This window comes from Oncorhynchus tshawytscha, linkage group LG09, assembly GCF_018296145.1.
Source record: "Oncorhynchus tshawytscha isolate Ot180627B linkage group LG09, Otsh_v2.0, whole genome shotgun sequence".
Taxonomy (NCBI): Eukaryota; Metazoa; Chordata; class Actinopteri; order Salmoniformes; family Salmonidae; genus Oncorhynchus; species Oncorhynchus tshawytscha.
In genome coordinates, this window is record NC_056437.1 from 19,733,033 (window position 1) to 19,756,958 (window position 23,926).

At 42.7% G+C, this 23,926-nt stretch overlaps 1 protein-coding gene across 3 annotated transcripts in view; it reads right to left on the reverse strand.

The window, feature by feature from the left end:
* LOC112257528 (unconventional myosin-Vb) overlaps positions 1 to 23,926 on the reverse strand; it is a 73,574-nt gene that overhangs the window by 11,115 nt on the left and 38,533 nt on the right. For all 3 annotated transcript variants that reach the window (XM_042326659.1, XM_024431164.2, XM_024431165.2), the window contains exons 15-29: positions 23,264 to 23,416; positions 22,923 to 23,020; positions 21,033 to 21,119; positions 19,976 to 20,087; positions 19,162 to 19,373; positions 18,835 to 18,991; positions 16,387 to 16,626; positions 15,877 to 16,113; positions 14,766 to 14,859; positions 9,484 to 9,617; positions 9,281 to 9,400; positions 9,039 to 9,173; positions 8,718 to 8,780; positions 5,766 to 6,008; positions 2,889 to 2,983 (exon numbers count right to left, since the gene is read on the reverse strand). In XM_042326659.1, coding sequence (XP_042182593.1) covers positions 2,889 to 2,983; positions 5,766 to 6,008; positions 8,718 to 8,780; positions 9,039 to 9,173; positions 9,281 to 9,400; positions 9,484 to 9,617; positions 14,766 to 14,859; positions 15,877 to 16,113; positions 16,387 to 16,626; positions 18,835 to 18,991; positions 19,162 to 19,373; positions 19,976 to 20,087; positions 21,033 to 21,119; positions 22,923 to 23,020; positions 23,264 to 23,416 — 2,180 coding nt within the window. The remainder of the gene's footprint in view (positions 1 to 2,888; positions 2,984 to 5,765; positions 6,009 to 8,717; positions 8,781 to 9,038; positions 9,174 to 9,280; positions 9,401 to 9,483; positions 9,618 to 14,765; positions 14,860 to 15,876; positions 16,114 to 16,386; positions 16,627 to 18,834; positions 18,992 to 19,161; positions 19,374 to 19,975; positions 20,088 to 21,032; positions 21,120 to 22,922; positions 23,021 to 23,263; positions 23,417 to 23,926) is intronic.

Sequence of the window (23,926 nt, forward strand, 5' to 3'; positions counted from 1 at the left end):
CACAACATGCCTACCACTGACGATGCAAAATATTTTTTCTTGTGAAACAAATATTAAGACAAAAAACTGAAAACTTGAGCGTGCATAACTATTCACCCTCCCATTGTCAATATTTTGTAGAGCCACCTTTTGCAGCAATTACAGCTGCAAGTCTCTTGGGGTTTGTCTCAATAAGCTTAACACATCTAGCCACTGGGATTTTTGCCCATTCTTCAAGGCAGAACTGCTCCAGCTCCTTCAAGTGTGATGGGTTCCGCTGGTGTACAGCAATCTTTAAGTCATACCACACATTCTCAATTGGATTGAGGTCTGGGCTTTGACTATGCCATTCCAAGACATTTAAATGTTTCCCCTTAAACCACTCGAGTGTTGCTTTAGCAGTATGCTTAGGGTCATTGTCCTGCTGGAAGGTGAACCTCCGTCCCAGTCTCAAATCTCTGGAAGACTGAAACAGGTTTCCCTCAAGAATTACCCTGTATTTAGCGCCATCTAGCATTCCTTTAATTCTGACCAGTTTCCCAGTCCCTGCCGATGAAAACATCCACACAGCATGATAATGCCACCACCATGCTTCACTGTGGGGATGATGTTCTCGGGGTGATGGGAGGTGTTGGGTTTGCGCCAGACATAGCGTTTTCCATGATGGCCAAAAAAATCAATTTTAGTCTCATCTGATCAGAGTACCTTCCTTCATATGTTTAGGGAGTCTCCCACATGCCTTTTGGTGAACACCAAACGTGTTTGCTTATTTTTTTCTGGCCAATCTTCTGTAAAGCCCAGCTCTGTGGAGTGTACGTCTTAAAGTGGTCCTATGGACAGATACTCCAATCTTCTGCTGTGGAGCTTTGTAGCTACCTCAGGGTATCTCTGGTCTCGTTGTTGCCTCTCTGATAAATGCCCTCCTTGCCTGGTCTGGGAGTTTTGGTGGGCGGCCCTCTCTTGGCAGGTTTGTTGAGGTGACATTCTTTCCATTTTTTAAATAATGGATTTCAGTGGTGCTTCGTGGGATGTTCCAAGTTTCTAATATTCTTTTAGAACCCAACCCTGATCTGTACTTCTCCACAATTTTGTCCCTGACCTGTTTGGAGAGCTCCTTGGTCTTCATGGTGCCGCTTGCTTGGTGGTGACCCTTGCTTAGCGGTGTTGCAGACACTGGGACCTTTCAGAACAGGTGTATATATACTGAGATCATGTGACTGATCATGTGACACTTAAATAAAGTCCACCTGTGTGCAATCTAACTAATTATGTGACTTCTGAAGGTAGTTGGTTGGCTATGAAGTCTTATCTAGGGACTTCATAGCAAAGGGGATGAATACATACCACTTTTCTGTTTTTTTTCTAATTTCACTTAATCAATTTGGACTATTTTGTGTATGTCCATTACATGAAATCCAAATAAAAATCCATTTAAATTACAGGTTGTAATGCAACAAAATAGGAAAAACGGCAAGGGGGATGACTACCTTTTCAAGGCACTGTACGCACAGAGCCGCAACCACAATACCTAGGTGTCTGGCTAGACTGTAAACTCTCTGTAGACTCTCCTTCCAGACTCACATTAAGCATCTCCAATCCAAAATTAACTATAGAATTGGCTTCCTTTATTCGCAACAAAGCATCCTTCACTCATGCTGCTAAACATACCCTCGTAAAACTGACCATCCTACCAATCCTCGACTTCGGCGATGTCATTTACAAAATAGCCTCCAATACTCTACTCAACAAATTGGATGCAGTCTATCACAGTGCCATCCGTTTTGTCACCAAAGCCCGAAATACTACCCACCACTGCGACCTGTACACTCTCGTTGGCTGGCCCTCGCTTCATACTCGTCGCCAAACCCACTGGCTCCAGGTCATCTACAAGTCTCAGCTCACTGGTCACCATAGCAGCACCCACCAATAGCACACACTCCAGCAGGTATATCTCACTAGTCACCCCCAAAGCCAATTCCTCTTTAGCCGCCTTTCCTTCCAGTTCTCTGCTGCCAATGACTGGAACAAACTGCAAAAATCACTGAAGCTGGAGACTCATATCTCCCTCACTAGCTTTAAGCACCAACTGTCAGAGCAGCTCACAGATCCCTGCACCAGTACATAGCCCATCTGTAAATAGCCCATCCAACTACCTCATCCCCATACTGTATTTATTTATTTATCTTGCGCCTTTGCACCCCAGTATCTCTACTTGCACATTCATCTTCTGCACATCTATCACTCCAGTGTTTAATTGGTATATTGTAATTACTTCGCCACCATGGCCTATTTATTGCCTTTACCTCTCTTATCTTACCTCATTTGTACACACTGTATATAGACTTTTTCTGCTGTATTATTGACTGTATGTTTGTTTACTCCATGAGTAACTCTGTGTTGTTGTATGTTTCAAACTGCTTTGCTTTATCTTGGCCAGGTCACAGTTGTAAATGAGAACTTGTTCTCAACTAGCATACCTGGTTAAATAAAGGTAAAATAAATAAAAAATGTCCCCATGGGGATAATAAAGTCATTCTCTTCTCGTAAACATTCTGTAGCTAAACTGGGTCTGTTGGACTACAACTGACTGATGTTGGTAGTAGAACTGAAAGCTGGGCATAGAGGTACAGTAGTGAACGTCTCTAGGCAATGTCCAGTTGGACAAAACTACAGTAGGCAACACTTATGTAATTGTCTGCAGTCACATAGAATGAAAGCTGAACCACCAGTGTGACAATTTTTCAATCCAATCCATAAGTAACCATGTGATATTTACATTGAAAAACATTGCTGCCCATTCTGTGCACCAGTGGGTATGAGAGAAAAAACAGAAACATCCATATTCATCACAGGCCTGTTTGTTTTCCATTACTGCACTCACAATAGTAGGTACAGAAAGACAAACTTACTTCTTAGACTCACATAGTCCATGGTAGGCCCTCACAGCCTCCTCCTTGTCTATGGGCTTCTTGCTGTTGGTCCATTCAGGCACGTTATTGGTTTCCTATGGAGAGGAGAGGGAGATAAATTTACGATACCATCAGACCCATAGTAAAGACATTGGGAGAGAGTTGGTGGATACAACTGCTTTATAAGGTAATGAATAATGCAGACATTTATCGATTAATCTATTTCCCTCTTTAGATCAAACCCAATCAGTGTTTAATACTCACTCATAAACCTCAGTCATACAGTATGAGGGGTTCGGTTAAATGTGGAAGACACATTTCAGTTGTACAACTGACTAGGTATCCCCCTTTCCTTTCCCACTTATTGTAGTAAAACTGTCCTCAACGCACTTTCATACTACAGGCCAGCGCCTGTCTAAGTCTGCATCTGAACCAATCAGTTGGGGGAGGAATAATCAGAGAGACAGGCCATCATCTCTGAGGGTGAGACAGGCCATCATCTCTGAGGGCAAGACATGTCAATCATAATCACAAATAGCCTCCAACACTCTACTCAGCAAATTGGATGCAGTCTATCACAGTGCCATCCGTTTTGTCACCAAAGCCCCATATACCACCCACCACTGCGACCTGTATGCTCTCGTCGGCTGGCCCTCGCTACATATTCGTCACCAGACCCACTGGCTCCAGGTCATCTATAAGTCTTTGCTAGGTAAAGCTCCGCTTGATCTCAGCTCACTGGTCATGATAACAACACCCACCCGTAGCACACAATCCAGCAGGCATTTCTCACGGGTCATCCCCAAAGCCAACACCCCCTTTGGCCGCTTTTCCTTCCAGTTCTCTGCTGCCAATGACTGGAATGAATTGTAAAAATCGCTGATGTTGGAGACTTATATCTCCCTGACTAACTTTAAACATCAGCTATCTGAGCAGCTTACACGATCGCTGCAGCTGTACATAGCCCATCTAAATAGCCCATCCAATCTACCTACCTCATCCCCATATTGTTTTTATTTACTTTTTTGCTCTTTTGCACACCAGTATTTCTACTTGCACATCATCATCTGCACATCTATCACTCCAGTGTTAATTTGCTAAATTGTAATTACTTCGCCACTACGGTCTATTTATTGCCTTACCTCACACCATTTGCACACACTGTATATATATTTTGTTTTTCTCTATTGTGGTATTGACTGTACGTTTGTTTATTCCATGTGTAACTCTGTGTTGTTGTTTGTCACACAGCTTTGCTTTATCTTGGCCAGGTCGCAGTTGTAAATGAGAAGTGGTTCTCAACTGGCCTACCTGGTTAAATAAAGGTGAAATTATTATTATTTTTTTAAAATTAAAAATCCTTCTAAGGAGTATGACACGCCAAGCATATCCTCGACTAACCTAGAAGGTGGGACTGGGAGAGAGCCGCTCAGTAGTCTGATATATTAACTAGACAGCCACATAAAGAGAGTCATGATACTGACAGTGATCTCTTCCTCTTTCTGCCACATCTCTCTCTCAGTTAGGGAAACGTCTTTGTGAGGCATGAGGAGTGAGAATTGGAGAGATACACCTCGGTGATTAAAGACTGTTTGTTCTGCTGCCTTCCACACCATCATCCTTTCTGCTCTCCTGTCCTTGAGTCGGCGGTGAGGCACTCCCTCCCAAACCAAACGTCTGGCTGCCCAAGGTGCTTAACAGCATGGGGAGATCGCATTAACAATGCTCTTCATCGGGACATAAGTTCAGGTTAATACACTGTAGGAACATTACCATGTTAGGACTGATCTGCCATCGACTCCCAGTCTTTTACACTCCTAGTCCCATCTCTGTTGGAGGCCAGTCTCTGTCATAAGTCTCATAATGACTCTAGTTACATACTAGTCTACACATACTAATGATCTGTGGGGCTCAGTTGGTAGAGCATGGAGCTTGTAACGCCAGGGTTGTGGGTTCGATTCCCACATGGGAGCAGTAAATAAAAGTATGTAAATGTATGCACTCACAACAGTAAGTAGCTCTGTATAAGAGTTTCTGCTATATAACTAAAATATATATATTTTTAAATGTAGTGTGTGGCTGTACCTTTGTCTGAACCCAATTAGAATGTAACATTTGATCAAATGTTTCTTATTCCATTTTTTTGTTTTGTCTAAGAAGCTGAAGACTGTCTATCATGTTTTTATATTTCACCTTTATTTAACCAGGTAGGCAAGTTGAGAACAAGTTCTCGTTTACAATTGCGACCTGGCCAAGATAAAGCAAAGCAGTTCGACACATACAACAACACAGAGTTACACATGGAGTAAACAAACATACAGTCAATAATACAGTAGAAAGATGAGTCTATATACGATGTGAGCAAGTGAGGTGAGATAAGGGAGGTAAAGGCAAAAAAAAGGCCATGGTGGCGAAGTAAGTACAATATAGCAAGTAAAACACTGGAATGGTAGATTTGCAGTGGAAGATTGTGCAAAGTAGAAATAAAAATAATGGGGTGCAAAGGAGCAAAATAAATAAATACAGTAGGGGAAGAGGTAGTTGTTTGGGCTAAATTATAGATGGGAATAGAATACAGGTGCAGTCATCTGTGAGCTGCTCTGACAGCTGGTGCTTATAGATTGGTGCTTTTAATCTGGCTGATTTGACCCAATAAAGTTTCAGCACATTATAGTCATTTTGCCCATCAACCCAGAGTCACAAACAAGAAAAGTATATAATCTGTGTATATTAATGTGTATATTAAAGTATATTAATGTGCCTGTAGATAACCTTTTGATAAGCAAACAGGGACATATAAAGTGGACAATCAATGCTGCATTTCCAAGTACAGGCAACCAAAGCCGTGTCAATTTAACTCCCAGTTTGTCAACTTACGATCTGATTGGTTGTCTCCTCTTTCTGATGGGCTGCACTGACAATTTCAGTCCTAAGGATGAGGACCTCCTCCTTGCGCACTTCCAGTTCCTCATTGGCTGCTTTGAGCTGGCCAAGCAGCAGGTTGTAGCCGTCCTGCAGCTCATTGGAGGAGCTGTTCTGGGAGGCGCGGTCAGCAATGGCCTTCCTCAGTTCGTTCAGGTCGTTCTTCAGCTTTTTGTTCTCAGACTCCAGCTCCTGCCTCTGTGGAAACACACGGCCAAAGTACAAAGAGATTTATTGGCAATCTAAAATTGAGTTTATGTAATCATTGGTTATCAAAGTGATTAAAGACCAAGGCTCAATGTTGGAAAGAATGACAGTGATTGATAGCAATAAAAGTAATAAAGTAATATACACTGAGTGTACAAAACATTAAGAACACCTGCTCTTTCCATGACAGACTGACAACGTGAATCCAGGTGAAAGCTATGATCCCCTATTGATATCACTTGTTAAATCCACTTCAATCAGTGTAGATGAAGGGGAGGAGAAAGGTTAAAGAAGGATTTTTAAAGCCTCGAGACAACTGAGCGATGGCTTGTGTATGTGTGCCATTCAGAGGGTGAATGGGCAAGACAAAATATTTAAGTCTCTTTGAACGGGGTATGGTAGTAGGTGCCATGCACACCTGGAAATAGTAAAACGCCTTACTCTACTCATCTTAAATCGGCATACGGTCATAATCGAAGAAAGCATACACTGATTAAAACACTGGTTTTCTGAGCAATCTTTAAAATGATTAAGACATGTAAACAGCTTAATTAGCGTTCCAGTTGTGTATTTGATGTGCACATGTGCCAGCACTGGTAGCGCAAGCCTCCCTCTTATGCACGAGCGGAGTTCGGAAAAACTGAAAGTATGCATCTTACAAATAATTTTCACATACAGACTTTATAGATCCAAACTCAGAATGAAATTGCCTTCGCACAAACAACATGGTCACCGTGATACATTTTTTATTTTGATTGCTGATTTTCTGCATTTATGAAAGTCCCTTTAAGTAGCCTGACTTGAGATGTGTCCATGTAAACAGGATTATTAGGGAAAACATTCTTCTTGCAAAGCATGTCAACATTTTAAATGATCTATTATAGTAATCTGACTATCCACGATAATCATAGCATTGTGTGGATGCAACTGTGCTCATTGTGAGTAGCTTAGTAAGTAAATCCTTGTAGAGACATCAAAACTATTTGTACTTGATTTTCATTTTAGCTATGGCAAGTAGCTATTTATCTACAGTATGGCAGGGGTAGGCAATTTGATTCAGCCGCAAGACAATTTTTGTCTGAGCGAATGGTCGGGGGACCGGAAAATAATGAGAATAATTTGTACACAGCAAAGTGACCACAACTAAGCCAAAAAAGAGATTGTATTTGAAATAACATTTCATACCTTGATTACATTGAGACACAATCACGTCTATTTTATTTGTGGGAATACTTGGAAACAGATCTCCTAAATTAAACACATTTTTAGTGGAATTCCTAGTGATTCCTGCAAATGCTGGGGGGCCCCCAAAAAACGTTTGGGGGACCAATTATTTTTTAACTTGCAGGCCGGTTTTGGCCCGAAGCCTCCTGTTACCAAACTCTGAGCTAAGGAATGTAGGTAAAAGTCAGCCATGGCTTTCAGACTACTGCAGTTGATAAATGGATAGACTGACAAGATTATTAATATTCTAAGATACCGTAACAGTGACTAATTGTGCTCAACTCTCTCTCTGCAGTGAGTCCCTCAGCATAAATAAAGGCACCAATAGTAGTTATAAGGTTCTCTTCTACAGACTTCAATGGGCAACATTTTGCTCAGCGACAATAGGACCCATGACTCAAACCATGACACACATATTTTTATTGCCAATCAAATCTAAACCCTGTGTTGTGTGGTATTACGGTGCTATTGACCGAGATGCAAAAAGCAAGCCCCCTGTATAGATGGGCCAATTTTGTGGGTGACCAAATTTGTATTTATTTTGTCATTTTTCCATTTGGGGGGTTAAAGGTACAATCTTTAAATGAAAATAATTTCATATGTTCAGTTCATATCACATTTTATTTATTATTTTCCATATATCTATCTATGTTGTACATTAAAAAAATATTCTAAAATGTTCAAATTGGATTCTCCTGTACTTTGAACTCTTGTACTTTTGATTAAATTCAAAAGCACCTTGAGATGGACTCTTCTGATAATATTGTAATGCATTAGACTTAATCACACTGTTGATCTCAACTGTGCCATAGAAGTTAATGATTTATCCATGCCAAAAGCAAGAGTGGTTCTCTCTCACCAAGGCACATATGCTGAACATGAGTTATTAAATAAAATAAATGTTTGCATGGTCTTTCCCTTTACACATTACCTGAACATCAAATTCTGCCCCTGGGGTGCCCTCTCTCTCTACATGGCACCCTCCCATCAGAGCATCCCTGCTGGAACCCTGTCACGCTATTCCCACTTACCTCTCTCTCGCTCTCACCCAAATCCTGCCTGTCCCACCGGCATCTCTACCCAACTCTCTCCACAAACCGCTTTATTTTGTCTAAATTCTACCATGTACCCATGCCGTGCCTGCCTGCCAGTATCTCTCTCTATCTTACCATGTGCCCATGCCATGCCTGCCTGCCAGTATCTCGCTTTATCCTACCATGTACCCATGCCGTGCCTGCCTGCCAGTATCTTGCTTTATCCTACCATGTACCCATGCCCTGCCTGCCTGTATCTCTCTTTATTCTCTGGAAGTTCCACTCACCCACAGTTTCATAGGCAGGACGGCCAAAGACAGCAGAACAGCCAGAGTGAAGAAGAAATCAAACACCACAAATAGAGACATCCCACTGCAGACTAGTACTGCACACTGTCCGTGTATGTGTGTGTGTATCTGTGTGGTGGTGGATGGATCTGTACCTTGAGACTGTTGTAGGCCAGGTCCTCACTCTCTTGCTCCGACGTAGTCTTTGGCTCAATTCCCTAAGAGAGATTGTAAATCGTAATCATTCCACTTCAGGTTGATAAGGCAGAGGCAGGCCACTATTGTGCAATGTTATTACCCAAGCACCAAGTTTGAGGATCACGATCCTGATCTTAAACTTAAAGGTATTCAAGACAAAATCTTTTTAAGGTCAAAAGTTCAACCTGCAGTAAAAGCAGAAACTTCTGTGTAGGTATTTTAGAAGTATACAAAAATAAGCAAGAAAATAACTACACTAGACTGAGACATGGGCCCACCTTGCAGTTAACCTGGTCCTCCATCTTTTCCAGGTTGACTTGCAGTCTCTTCCTCTCCTGTTCCAGCTCTCGAACACGCTTCTGCAGCTTCATGAACACACCAATGTCCATTGCTGCCTTCTCCACTCCCATCTCCTGCAGGGTGACAATATCAGGTCACAACAAAAAACTAGCACAAGTAACTATGTACAGACAGTATAAGGCTGTATAAGACTGGTTCATACTAGTTAAGAGGGTCTTACCTCTACGACCTGGATTGCATCGTCAGTGTCTCCCAATTCCGAGGTAGAAATGGAAGGATAGTTGGAGTCAGACTCCAGGCTGCTCTGAGTAGAATTGTTTCTCTTGTGGCCAGGTTGGAACTGAAGGGTAGGAGGAGACAGGGAACCATTGGACATCTATCTTGGCATAAGACACTAACATACATACACAGGCACACACATACCTTGGCCTCCTGTAGGTTGTCATATCTCTGCTCCAGTCTGGAGAACTCCCTGAGCAGGTTCTGGTAGCGCTGCCTCTCCTCATCCAGCTCTGCCTGGACCCGACCCACACTCTGGGATGCACTGCTCTCCTGGTCTGAAACACAGACACACAGGACCAGTCCACATCAATCATTTTCATTCACTTCCAACTGAGTCTCTTCTTTTACACTGAACAAAAATATAAACGCAACACACAACAATTTCAACAATTTTACTGAGTTACAGTTCATATAAGGAAATCCGTCAATTTAAATAAATAAATTAGGCCCTAATCTATGTATTTCACAAGACTGGGAATACAGACGTGCATCTGTTGGTCACTATAGACACTATATGACCAAAAGTATGTGGCCACCTGCTCGTCGAACATCTCATTCCAAAATCATGGGCAATAATTTGGAGTTGGTCCCCCCTTTGCTGCTATAATAGCCTCCACTTGTCTGTGAAGGCTTTCCATTCAATGTTGGAACATTGCTGCGGGGACTTGCTTCCATTCAACCACAAGAGCATTAGTGAGGTCGGCAATGATGTTGGGCAATTAGGCCTGGCTCGCAGTTGGTGTTCCAATTATACCAAAGGTGTTCGATGGGGTTGAGGTCAGGGCTCTGTGCAGGCATGTCAAGTTCTTCCACACCGATCTCGACAAACCATTTCTGTATGGACCTATCTTTGTGCACAGGGGCATTGTTGTGTTGAAACAGGAAAGGGCCTTCCTCAAACTGTTGCCACAAAGTTAGTAGCACAGAATCGTCTAGAATGTCATTGTATGCAGTAGCGTTAAGATTTCCCTTCACTGGAACTAAGGGGCGTAGCCCGAACCATGAAAAACAGCCCCAGACCATTATTGCTCCTCCACCAAACTTTACAGTTAGCACTGTGTATCGGTGAAGGTAACATTCTCCTGGCATCCGCCAAACCCAGATTCATCCGTCTGACTGTCAAATCATCACTCCAATGGCGGCAAGCTTTACACCAGCCGACGCTTGGCATTGCGCATGGTGATCTTAGGCTTGTGTGCGGCTGCTCAGCCAAGGAAACACATTTCGTGAAGCTCCCGGCGAACAGTTCTTGTGCCGACGTTGCTTCCGGAGGCAGTTTAGAACTTGGTATTGAGTGTTGCTGCCAAGGACAGACGATTTTTACACTCTATGCGTTTCAGAACTTGGTGGTCCTGTTCTGTGAGCTTGTGCGGCCTATCACTTCGTGGCTGAGCCGTTGTTGCTCCTAGACATTTCCACTTCACAATAACAGCACTTACAGTTTACCGGGGCAGCTCTAGCAGGGCAGGAATTTGATGAACTGACTTGTTGGAAAGGTGGCATCCTATGACGGTGCCACACTGAAAGTTACTGAGCTCTTCAGTAAGCCCATTCTACTGTGAATGTTTGTCTATGGAGATTGCATGGCTGTGTGCTCGATTTTATAGACCTGTCAGTAACAGGTCTGGCTGAAATAGCCGGATCCACTAATTTTAAGCGGTGTCCACATACTTTTGTATATATAGTGTAGCTTTAAAAAAAGGTAGGGGCGTGGATCAGAGAACCAGTCAGTATCTGGTGTGACCACCATTTCCCTCATGTAGCACGACACATCTCCTCCACATAGAGTTGATCAGGCTGGTGATTGTGGCCTGTGGAATGTTGTCCCACTCCTCTTCAATGACTGTGTGAAGTTGCTGGATATATGCGGGAACTGGAACACGCCGTCATACACATCAATCCAGAGTGGAGGTCGACCGATTAATCGGAATGGCCGATTAATTAGGGCCGATTTCATGTTTTCATAACAATCGGAAATCAGTATTTTTGGGCACCGATTTGGCCGATTCTTTTGTTTTTTGTTACAGCTTTATTTAATCTAGGCAAGTCAGTTAAGAACACATTCTTATTTTCAATGGCGGCCTAGGAACGGTGGGTTAACTGCCTCGTTCAGGGGCAGAACGACAGATTTTCACCTTGTCAGCTCGGGGGATAACTAGTTAACTAGTCCAACGCTATAACGACCTGCCTCTCTCTCGTTGCACTCCACAAGGAGACTGCCTGTTACGCAAATGCAGTAAGCCAAGGTAAACATGCAGTAAGCTAGCATTAAACTTATCTTATAAAAACAATCAATCATTCTGCCTACTAGATATTATCTGTCGTGTCCTGCGTTGCATATAATCTGACTGAGCATACAAGTATCTAGGTATCTAACTGAGCGGTGGTAGGCAGAAGCAGGGCGTAAACATTCATTCAAACAGCACTTTCTTTGCGTTTTGCCAGCAGCTCTTCGTCAAGCATTGCGCTGTTTTTGATTTCAGGCCTATCAACTCCCGAGATGAGGCTGGTGTAACCGAAGTGAAATGGCTAGCTAGTTAGCGCGCGCTATAATAGCGTTTCAAATGTCACTCGCTCTGAGCCTTGGAGTGGTTGTTTCCCTTGCTCTGCATGGGTAACACTGCTTCGAGGGTGGCTGCTGTCGTTGTGTTCCTGGTTCGAGCCCAGGGAGGAGCGAGGAGAGGTACGGAAGCTATACTGTTACACTGGCAATACTAAAGTGCCTATAAGAACATCCAATAGTCAAAGGTTAATGAAATACAAATGGTATAGAGGGAAATAGTCCTATGATTCCTAAAATAACTACAACCTAAAACTTCTTATCTGGGAATATTGAAGTCTCATGTTAAAAGGAACCACCAGCTTTCATCTATTCTCATGTTCTGAGCAAGGAACTTAAACGTAAGCTTTCTTACATGGCACATATTGCACTTTTACTTACTTCTCCAACACTTTGTTTTTGCATTATTTAAACCAAATTGAACATGTTTCATTATTTATTTGAGGCTAAATTGATTTTATTGATGTATTATGATTTTTCAACACCAATACCGATTATTGGAGGACCAAAAAAGCTGATACCGATTAATCGGACGATTTTTAAAAAACATTTTTAAAATTTGTAATAATGACAATTACAACAATACTGAATGAACACTTCTAATCCAGAGCATCCTGAACATGCTCAATGGGTGACATGTCTGGTGAGTATGCAGGCTATGGAAGAACTGGGACATTTTCAGCTTCCAGGAATTGTGTACAGATCCTAGCGACATGGGGCCGTGCATTATCATGCTGAAACATGAGGTGATGGTGGCGGATGAATGGCACGACAATGGGCCTCAGGATCTTGTCACGGTATCTCTGTGCATTCAAATTTCCATCGATGAAATGGAATTGTGTTCGTTTTCTGCAGCTTATGCCTGCCCATACCATAACCCCACCATGGGGCACTCTGTTTGTTGACATCAGCAAACTGCTAGCCCACACGACGCAATACACCCGGTCTGCCATCTGCCCAGTACAGTTGAAACCGGCATTCATCTGTGAAGAACACACTTCTCTAGCGTACCGGTGGCCATCGAAGGTGACATTTACCCACTGAACTCGGTTACAACGCTGAACTGCAGTCAGGTCAAGACCCTGGTGAGGATGACGAACACACAGATGAACTTCCCTGAGACTGTTTCTGACATTTTCTACCAGACATTCTTCAGTTGTGGAGCTCCTAGGCTGGCGTGGTTAGTGTGGTCTGTGGTTGTGAGGCCGGTTGGACACTGGAGGCAGCATATGGTTGAGAAATTATCATTACATTCTCTGGTAACAGCTCTGGTGGACATTCCTGCAGTCAGCATGTCAATTGCGCACTCCCTCAAAACAACTGTGACATTGTGCTTTGTGACAAAACTGCACAATTTGGAATGGCCTTTTATTGTCCTCAGCACAGGGTGCACCTGTATAATGATCATGCTGTTTAATAAGCTTCTTGATATGCCACACCAGAGGAAGGCCCCAAAAAATTGTCCAAGACTCCAGTCACCCAAGTCATAGACTGTTCTCTCCATATTTTTTGCAGTGTACTATTGCTCAAATGCTGTCCTTTAGATGAGCCTCCAATTCAGTTAAGGCAGTGACCAGAAAACAAGCCATCGCTAAGTTACAATACACTTCATTAGAGGTATTGAATATCAACTCACCACCATTTAATGTGTTCATTTTAGGGATAGATGATTGTATTGCCATGATTCCAGATAACTGCTGATGCAGTCTTTTCTATCTGCCCCCCCCCCGGCTCAGCTCCATATCACACAGCTTCTCTCTCGCTGAAGATATGGCCGCAATAAAATATGACAGGGGAATTAAACACAGATTGAAGAGGCTCTATTAGTTTCATGATCTAAAACCTACCCTTGCATGCGTTATTTGAATGTATATATCATCTTTATATGCTCTGGTGGGCGGTCTGATGACTCTTTTCATCCCCATGGTTCCTAAGAGGCCCATATCACACTATGAGGGATTGAATAAAAAGGCAAAATGACTGGGATCATAGTATGTTGCTACTGAACTGATAATGTGAGACATTAATAACAGGGGTTCTCTGGTATGTAACATCCCTAGCTCAATATTATTACACCAGCCTGGACAACCTGCTGCTCTAACTGCTAGTAGAAAAGAAAAAGCACAATAATGTTAAAGTACACAGTGCTAGCGCTCAACCCAAGGGGACCCCAGAGAACCTATTAGTAACACTGCAGATAAAGAGAGCAGATTAGACCAATAACTCTACTCTGCCTCTGGCTAGCTATTTCAATTTCCACCAGAGAAGACTGTCTGGACGCTGGTGACATTATTACGAAAAATGATCTCCTTTCATTAACTGCTCTGTGATGAAATCTCCTGGTTGAAGTATTGCACATGGCCTTCAGATAAGAGAGGGCAGTGGTAATGTTCAGAGATGATGATGCTGTAAACCATAAGTAACTTGTTATTGACAAAAAGAAGTCCATTGACAAAGGATTTCAAATTAACTATCAATAGTCTACCTATACTACCTGACTTTAGATTTAGCACATATACAGATAGACATTTCAAAGCTAATAGGTGACACTTCCGCACGTGCACCCAGTGATAAACAACGGCTGACTCCAGTCTCAGGTTAAACAGTTTCTTTTTTAAGTCTCACATTGCTGCTGCGTAACTTGATGCAGTTTCTGCTTCTCTCGTCCTACTTCCAAACAGAAACCCCTCTTGTGTGGGGAAACAAGCCATCCCTCCCTTCAGGGCAGGGTTAGCAGTCTGCAGGGCTAACTGTGAGTCTACCATTTTACCTTCAACCACTCCTGTACATCAGCTAATCACTGTGGCGCTATCGTTTCCCTTTTAGGGGTTTGAAGAGTGTAGGACATATAAAAAGCACTCACCTTCCGTGCTCTTGGAGTGGTGCAGAATCCTTCGGTTCATCTCCTCCTTTTCACTCTTCAGCATAGAATTCTCCCTGTCCAGTTCCTCCACTCTCTAAGAAATAGAAAAAAAAGAACAAGAGCTTGAATAAAATAAAGAAATAGAGACATTAGAAGGAGCTGGTTAGCCAGATCAAGAGCAATTGATTTTGTTTGACCTATTTTCATTTGCTACTTCAATCCGTGGGGAACCTTGAAACACAATAGATGCTACATACTTTAAAGGTCCTCTACAAGTGACCAAAAAGTATTTTGTTTGTTTCTCTTTAAGTGACTTGAATCTGTAGTTCCTGTGTGTGGGGCTCTCATTGTGATGTCAGACAGAGCTAGAGAGCCAGGGACAGCCCCTGCATTGTGACAAAATGGACAATTCGAAGAGAAGAGATTCAAAGGGCCAAAGAGGGGCGTCCATTACCACTGGGGCACTGCAAAAGCCCACACCCAATGTACATAACAATGTCTTTCTTAATTCCTGTCAGGAAGCCAAAACAATACAAAAATATATGCATTGTATCACTTTCAGGTCAGTAGGAGAACACTGATACAGTCCAATTAAATCCAATTAAATCCATTGTGAGATTGTTAGAGGAAATCCCTTGAGAATCAGGTGTTTTACATTCAGTAAAAACGCTGCTACAAGCATTTTCTGGAGCTACTCAGGCACTTAACGGCTGTTTTCACCAACGCGTTTCAGACAGGAAGGTTTTGTTCATTCAACAGAAGGTTCAGTAGTCCAATAACTCTGAATGATGTAAATGAACAGAGAAAGATGGCAACCTGTCTGCTAATCAGAAAAAAAGTCTGTCATAGCTTGAGATACTGCACAACTGCCATTCATCCTAGTTCATGTGGATGCAGAGGATTGCTCTCTTCAACACTTTGTTAACAGCATACAAAATCCCAACTATTTGTATTTATTAGGGATCCCCATTAGCTGCTGCCAAGGCAACATCTACTCTTCCTGGGAGAACATATTAAAGCACTTACATTACATATAAAACAAAAGGAGAAAACAGTGACAGCCTTGTAAAAAGAAAATGTACTTTCACCCCTTTAATGATTGATATCTCACCTGTTCCAGTCCCATCTTCTCGTTGCTGTGCTTCTCCTCCAGCTTCTTCATGTGGGTGTGTGCTTCCTGGAGCTCAGCCCTGAGCTTCTCCAGCTCATCCTGAAGAGAGGTCAGCTGACTGCCATCTCCCTGGCGACTGCGCATCATCTCCAGCTCCTTCTGCAGCTTGTTCACCTCTGAGCCCAGGGAGGCTTTGGCCACCACCAGGTGCTCATTCTGAGTCTTCAGATCGTTGGTCTACACAGTGAGACAGGAGAGAGAGCTCTGGTTACTAATATGGGACATCAATTTCAAATCAATCACTTTTTAACATAATTTACAGACAGTTTAGTCTAGCTAAATGGTTTTAGCTGTGCAAAAATATGACTGCAAATGGAAATTAATATTGTGCCAAAATATTGTCCTTTCATTGAGCCTTCTTTGCATTATAGCACTCATTGTGTAGGCTACTAGCCTTATAGAACAGTGTACTTCTACAACGTGGGTAGAACCATGGATCTTTGACTGTACCTGGTCATCCATCTTCCTCTGCAGCTGGACGATCTTGTTCTCCATGCCCGTGTTGAGCTTCTTCAGATGTTGAGCGGACCTCGCTTCAATCTTCAGCTGTTTCAGCTCCCGCTTGGCTCGCATGCGGCGGTAGGCACACTGGATGGTGATGGCGGCGTTCCGTGCCCGCCTGAACTTCCTCCTGGTGAGCCAGCCTCGGACATGCTTCTGGATCATCATGGCTTTGTGGTGCAGAAGGAACTGGGGAGGTGGAGAAGGGAGGTAGATAGCAGAGACAAGGAACCATTTATTATACTGTACAATCAATATGATGGGAAATATGTAGGTAACTTCAGAATTCCCAGTCGGAGAAATTCTAGAGATCTCAATCCAAAGGGAATCTAGTGTATCTGAGAAGGCACCATAGAAGGCAGCATTTCTGCAAGGCCCGCCTGATCACATTCCATTTCAAATCGGAGGCACTTCGCCTCCAATTTTCAAGTCACACAAACTGGACAACAAGTCCAACACTGACTCATCTTCTCAATGAACACTTTACTCCTGATAGATCGATAATATGTTTCAACAAACCGTCATTCTGTTACCAAACTTTGCATCTGCAATGTTCTTAAAGTGTTTTTGTCCAATTTTCAGTGGATTCATTAAAAGTAGTCCTTGTGCAAAGAGTTGAATGATTTGTTTAACTTTGCAATCATTGGTTTTTGTTTGGTATACAGTTGAAGTCGGAAGTTTACATACACCTTAGCCAAATACATTTAAACTCAGTTTTTCACAATTCCTGACATTTAATTCCATGTCTTAGGTCAGTTAGGATCACCACTTTATTTTAGGAATGTGAAATGTCACAACAATAGTAGAGAGATTGATTTATTTCAGCTTTTATTTCTTTCATCACATTCCCAGTGGGTCAGAAGTTTACATACACTCAATTAGTATTTGGTAGCATTGAATTTAAATTGTTTAACTTGGGTCAACCAATTCAGGTAGCCTTCCACAAGCTTCCCACAATACATTGGGTGAATGTTGGCCCATTCCTCCCGACAGAGCTGGTGTAACTGAGTCAGGTTTGTAGGCCTCCTTGCTCGCACACACTATTTCAGTTCTGCCCCAAAATTTTCAATGGGATTGAGGTCAGGGCTTTGTGATGGCCACTCCAATACCTTGACTTTGTTGTCCTTAAGCCATTTTGCCACGACTTTGGAAGTATGCTTGGGGTCATTATCCATTTGGAAGACCCATTTGCAACCAAGCTTTAACTTCCTGGCTGATATCTTGAGATGTTGCTTCAATATATGCACATAATAGCCCTCCTCATGATGCCATCTATTTTGTGAAGTGCACCAGTCCCTCCTGGAGCAAAGCACCCCCACAACATGATGCTGGCACCTCCGTGCTTCACGGTTGGGATGGTGATCTTCGGCTTGCAAGCCTCCCCCTTTTTCCTCCAAACATAACGATGGTCATTATGGCCAAACAGTTCTATTTTTGTTCCATCAGACCAGAGAACGTTTATTCAAAAAGTATGATCTTTGTCCTCATGTGCAGTTGCAAACCGTCTGGCTTTTTTTATGGCGGTTTTGGAGCAGTGGCTTCTTCCTTGCAGAGCGACCTTTCCAAGTTATGCCGATATAGGACTCGTTTTATTGTGGATATAGATACTTTTGTACCTGTTTCCTCCAGCATCTTCACAAGGTCCTTTGCTGTTGTTCTGGGATTGATTTGCACTTTTCGCACCAAAGTACGCTAATCTGTAGGAGACAGAACACGTCTCCTTCCTGAGCGATATGACGGCTATGTGGTCCCATGGTGTTTATACTTGTGTACAATTGCTTGTACAGATGAACGTGGTACTTTCAGGCGTTTGGAAATTGCTCCCAAGGATGAACCAGACTTGTGGAGGTCTACAATTTTCAGATTTCTTTTGATTTTCCCATGATGTCAAGCAAAGAGGCACTGAGTTTGAAGGTAGGCATTGAAATACATCCACAGGTACACCTCCAATTGACTCAAATGATGTCAATTAGCCTATCAGAAGCTTCTAAAGCCATGACATCATTTTCTGGAATTTTCCAAGCTGTTTATAGGCACAGTCAACTTAGTGTATGTAAACTTCTGACCCACTGGAATTATGATAGAATTAATTATAAGTGAAATAATCTGTCTGTAAACAATTGTTGGAAAAATTACTTGTGTCATGCAGAAAGTAGATGTCCTAACCGACTTGCCAAAACTATAGTTTGTTAACAAGAAATTTGTGGAATGGTTGAAAACAAGTTTTAATGACTCCAACCTAAGTGTATGTAAACTTCCGACTTCAACTGTACATTTTAAAGTGTAAAATTGTATCAGCATCATTATTTTACGGTGGAATTGCCCATACAAAACCCAGGAAAAAGAAGGTGAAAAGGTGAGCCAGTGCCATGACAGGTAGTGTTGTGGTTGTAGTACCTCCTGGAAGATCCTGCGCGTTAACGTGCCCCTGGTAAAGGCCTGGATGGTGACAACAGCCTGTCTCACTCTTAGATAGTCCCTCCGCTCTCTGACCATACGATACTGCTTCTGGAAGATCAGAGCAGCGCGGGTTAGACGCAGCTGCTCCGCATACCTGAGACAGACGGGAGAGAAAGACGGCAAAAAGAGGAGGAAATAAGTTACTGGCACTGATATTGCCATTTGGGATAAGTGATTCATGACGCTTTTTGTGTGATTTATCAAGAAAAATACAATTATTTGCTGCTTTGTTAGTGTAACAGAATATAGTGTTTCTCCTCTCACCGGCGGGCCATGTATCCACGGCCATATCTCTGCAGGTTGATGGCGGACTTCCGGATCTTCTGGTAGCGGACCCTCTGCAGCCAGCCTCGCACCGTCTTCTGGATCTTGATGCAGGCGGAGCGGAACTTGTCTGCCCTCAGCTTCTCCAGGTAGGCCACTTGGCCTGCTCTGAAGAAGATCTTGGTCTTACCAAACTGGAACTTGTCTGGGTCCTGGTGAGAGAGAAAGACAGCTCCATTTTGTTTCCATGAATTCATTAACTTCAGTTCAGTCAACGGAGCATCAAAGCAGTTACATCAGTGGGCATGACCAAACACAAGGTTAATTAGTTTCCACCCAGCTAAGAAATCCATTACATACTGTCCAAAGATTCAACACACTTATTAACCTGAATAAACTCCATATTCTCTTGCTCATGTACTGAGATGGAGAAAAGCAAGAAGCCAAGAGAATACCTCCCAGACTGCGCATACTTAATTCTCCATCATTCCTAAAGAGCACAGCACTATTCCTCCATCAGGACTGAAACTCATGATCTGCCTTTTTACATCTCCATTCCCCAGGTTATACATTCAAAGCTGTTTCCTCCCAACACTGGATAAGTTAACATATACTGTATCAGAACAGACATGCAGTAGGTTCTATAATATAACGATGGACGGCTGCTGAAGGAGTTAGGGAGCTCTGTTGAAAATAACAACATCCTTCAACCAGGGGAGGAACAAAAGTCATCCAAGAGAGATATCTTCAGACATTCGTACATTTCCTCTCCCATCGTGATTGGGGCTTCTGGGATGAAACAACTCATTCTTACCTTGACCAGGGTCTCCAGCAGGTTCCTGCACACCAGCTTCTTGTCTCCAATGGTCATATCTGACTTCTTCATGAGGACTCTGTATCTGTTGAAGAAGTCTGGGTACGTCCACCTGGAATCACATAGGACTGGCTGAGAATCAAATATATCAGAAAAATATCTGTTTTAAAATCCTTAGGAGTCAATTGACAATCTAATTAAGATAATAAAAACGTCACCATCAAAATCAGTCTCTCACTAACACGAGGGTGATTTCCGTTTTGCTCTACAACACCCCACAAGTGTCACGGGCCTCATCTGAAGGTAACCTGGTACCGGTTTTAAAAAATGTATGAAAGTAGTTTTGTACCAACAAAAAAAGGGGTTAAATGTGTGTCCAAAAAAGTATATATTTAATCAGCTTCCTTATAACTCCTAAGAATAGGACAGATACTTCAAAACCTTATTTCTTCTGATACATTTTGTTCACTGTCTGTATTGCCATTTATGAACATCTTAGTCAATGCGTTTCTATAGGCTATAGTAGCAAAATTCTATATTTTATCAAATCATTTTTCAATATATATTTTTGATACCTATACAATAGGTGTCCTAAAATTCTAAATAAAATATCTAACTGATCCATGGTATGACCATCTCAAAAAATGATATATGCTAGCTTAGTAAATCCCAGTGGCGCATTGCTCTCCTCCTGTTCTCCCTCAGGGAAGCACGCATCTCAGGAGAGATGGAATTCAATTTCACCCCTGCTTAGGAGATCGAGAAAGCCCATCACATCACAGAGGAGTACCTTAACAATCGCATTCTATTCTATTGTAATATATAGAATAATAATATATGCCATTCAGCAAACACTTTTATCTAAAGCGACTTACAGACTTGCGTGCATAATTTTGGGGGGGGTGGCCCTAGCGGGAATCAAACCCACACCCCTTGGCATTGCAAGCGCCATGCTCTACCAACTGAGCCACAAAGCACTACAACTCATTTCTGTGCTTCGACTATCGCACACAGCAGAGAGCTAACAGTAGTGCTCTGTGTATGAGAAGCATCTTACCTTGATGGGTACCCAGCAGCACTGATGCGGATGGTCTCCAGGACTCCACATGCTCTCAGTTGCTGCACAGCTCTCCTAGACTCAAACCTGCAACAAAGATGGGGACAAAATAAGTTTTGTTTTCAGTTTAGATTTATTCATTGAACCATTTTAAAAACGAGCACATACATTTAAAAAAAAAATACATACATGTAAATGAGTAAAATCATCAAGGATAACACAATAAAGTCTGACTTATTTCCATTGTGATCCTCTTGTGACAAGATGGCTCGGCAAGATCAGCAAAACGGTTTTACACTGTATGCAGCGAACACTAACACAAAGAACACTTATACAAAGTTTCTAGATTGTTCCACCATCACAATGAAAACCCACTTGCATTCTGGGAAGAGGGATAGTTACAATACACAGACAAGTAAAAGCTGTTCCTCTCTTCCTACCTGAGCTTAAACTTCTCTTTCAGCATTGAGCACATCTCCATTAGGTAGAAGACAGAGACATTGAGAGGATGTAAATGTTAGTCGGCTCGGTGCTGCCTTGGCAGACTGACTGTGTTTCCTTACATACAGCCTTCAGTATGTTTGCTACAGTCCAGCTACAGCATGTGACTCACGCAGGCACACCATTCGATTTAGAGACCTTCAATAGGCCCTTGTGCTGAAGAATGCGTCAAGAAGATGCCAACATAATCTGACCTCTGCTTCTTTCTTGTTATTCTGAAGTAAACATTCTGTCTACAATGTGTGCTGTTTAGGACTGATACACTTCCTAAACCGAACATCTCAAATCAAAAGCCTGTGGGTATCTGCATTGACAACATCCCATCTTACATAGGTCATTGCATTTGTTATATTTACTGTTTTCTCAGGAGTTAGGATATCTAGTGTGCTAGTTTAAATGTCCCATTCTACACTGCTTATAATCAACATTGATTATTAAGTCTTTATTTTGGATAAGAGTTTCCAGTAATAGTCAACATGGTTGTGCCAGTGTGAGCAAGAGAAACATGTATGATTAAGATTAAAGGTAGACTCAGCGATATGGCATAGATGCAGAAAGTAAACAGCATAGCGGGCCAATTTCCACAACAACTAACAGCTTTGAAGCGTGATGCTCAACTTCTCAGCTGTTTTGGGTCCAGTAGCTACCACACTGTGAACAGCATGAAGCGAACCTGTGCACATGTGCAGATACTGTGTGTGACTGTGTGAGAGCAAAGTCTTGCATCTCGCTCATCTCAATATCTGTGGTGCTGCTCGTGGTGATGTCATTTCACAGAGTCTACCTTTAAGACGAAGATCACTTCATACGTCAACTGTACCAAGGTCCAACCAAAATGTAACTCCCGCTTCATCCCAACCCCTCACATACATAGGCTTGGGGGGGGCTGACACACTGGGTGCCCTTGGAGCAGTTGCTGTGGGCTGCACAACGACAGGCAATGGCATCTTTGATAGATACCCTCTGGTTGCTAGCTCACTTCAACAGATTTTCCCCGTCGGACCCGGGATTCAATCTGGCAACCCTCTGTTTACTGGCTCACCCCTCTAACTGCTAGGCTACCTGCCAACCCAGAGTTTGAACAGTGCTGAAGGGGACTTGAGAGTTACTCAACAAGAGAGAGAGAATCAGTACCTCAGGCTACACTAGGGCGAAGGCAACCAAAGAAAAAACACAGCATGCACACCCAGGTGATGTCGCTCTGTCTCTCCCACACAATACTCTCTCCTGACTGTCTTTCCACCTGACTACATGCATGTTTTTTAGAGTTCTATTACATATGGAAATATTACCTCACCATGACCGTACCACATGTTTCTTAAGCTGTGGGAGACCACAGGCTTATAGATCTGATTAGGGAAGGGAGTCAAGGTATGAATATTTACTCACGAGAATGCCTCCTTCTCATCATTAGGCTTGATGCAACGCACATAGTGGGGGGTGGTGGCATTCAGGGTCTCCATGAGAAGCTGCAGGGAGCTACGGAACTACAGTAAACAAACACAGAAGGGGATGAGAATTGCTGCAAACGAGTTAAACATCTACGATGGGGAAAGTTCATACTCCCCCCCCCCCCAAATTTTCAAAATACAGACTTGTTATGTCATTGCTTTCTATTGAAAGGTTCCATACACTCTTTAGAAATGCACTATGACAATGGCACAGACAGACTCCTGCCCAAAGGCACATTGATTGAACTCAGGCCTCATAGTGTCAGAGGGGATGCTAACCTGGTGGCCCACGGTTTTCCTATGCTCCTTGTTGGGGACTTTGGGTGTTGGTTTGGACGCCCGCACGTTGACCCTGGAGGACTTGCTGGAGGAAGATGTGGAAATGCTGCTGTCTTTATTAGTGTCCTGGAACAGATCTGCCATGAGCTGGAACTGGGAGATGGGGGACACGTTAATCACATGAATCATTCATATGTTTAGCAGCGGGTTTCATCCAAACAACTTATCATAAAACAGATTATATTATAACCCATTTTACAGCTGGATAACAACATCAAATCCCCAAACCACACCAAAAGTGGCGTGAAATTTCTACAAACGTCTTTTTCATAAGATATCGTAAGACAAATCGTGCTATACTGCAGGATCCAGTGAAATAGCAGTGTGTGTTAAAGAACACTGATGAGACTACAGTAGTGAAGAGCATGAATGGACGGAACGTCAATAAACCAGCGTTCAGTGTTCAATTAGGACCATTCTGTAATCACATCTCCTCAGCAGAACCAGTGAAGGGGACCAACCAAGCAGCAGCATCACATCTGATCATGACAGATAGAGGTGTATGCAGAGGGAATACTGATAATGGCACATACATATTCCTGTCACAGATACGGCTGGTGTGACAAGACTAATGATACAATCCAGTCCCACCATACATACTGA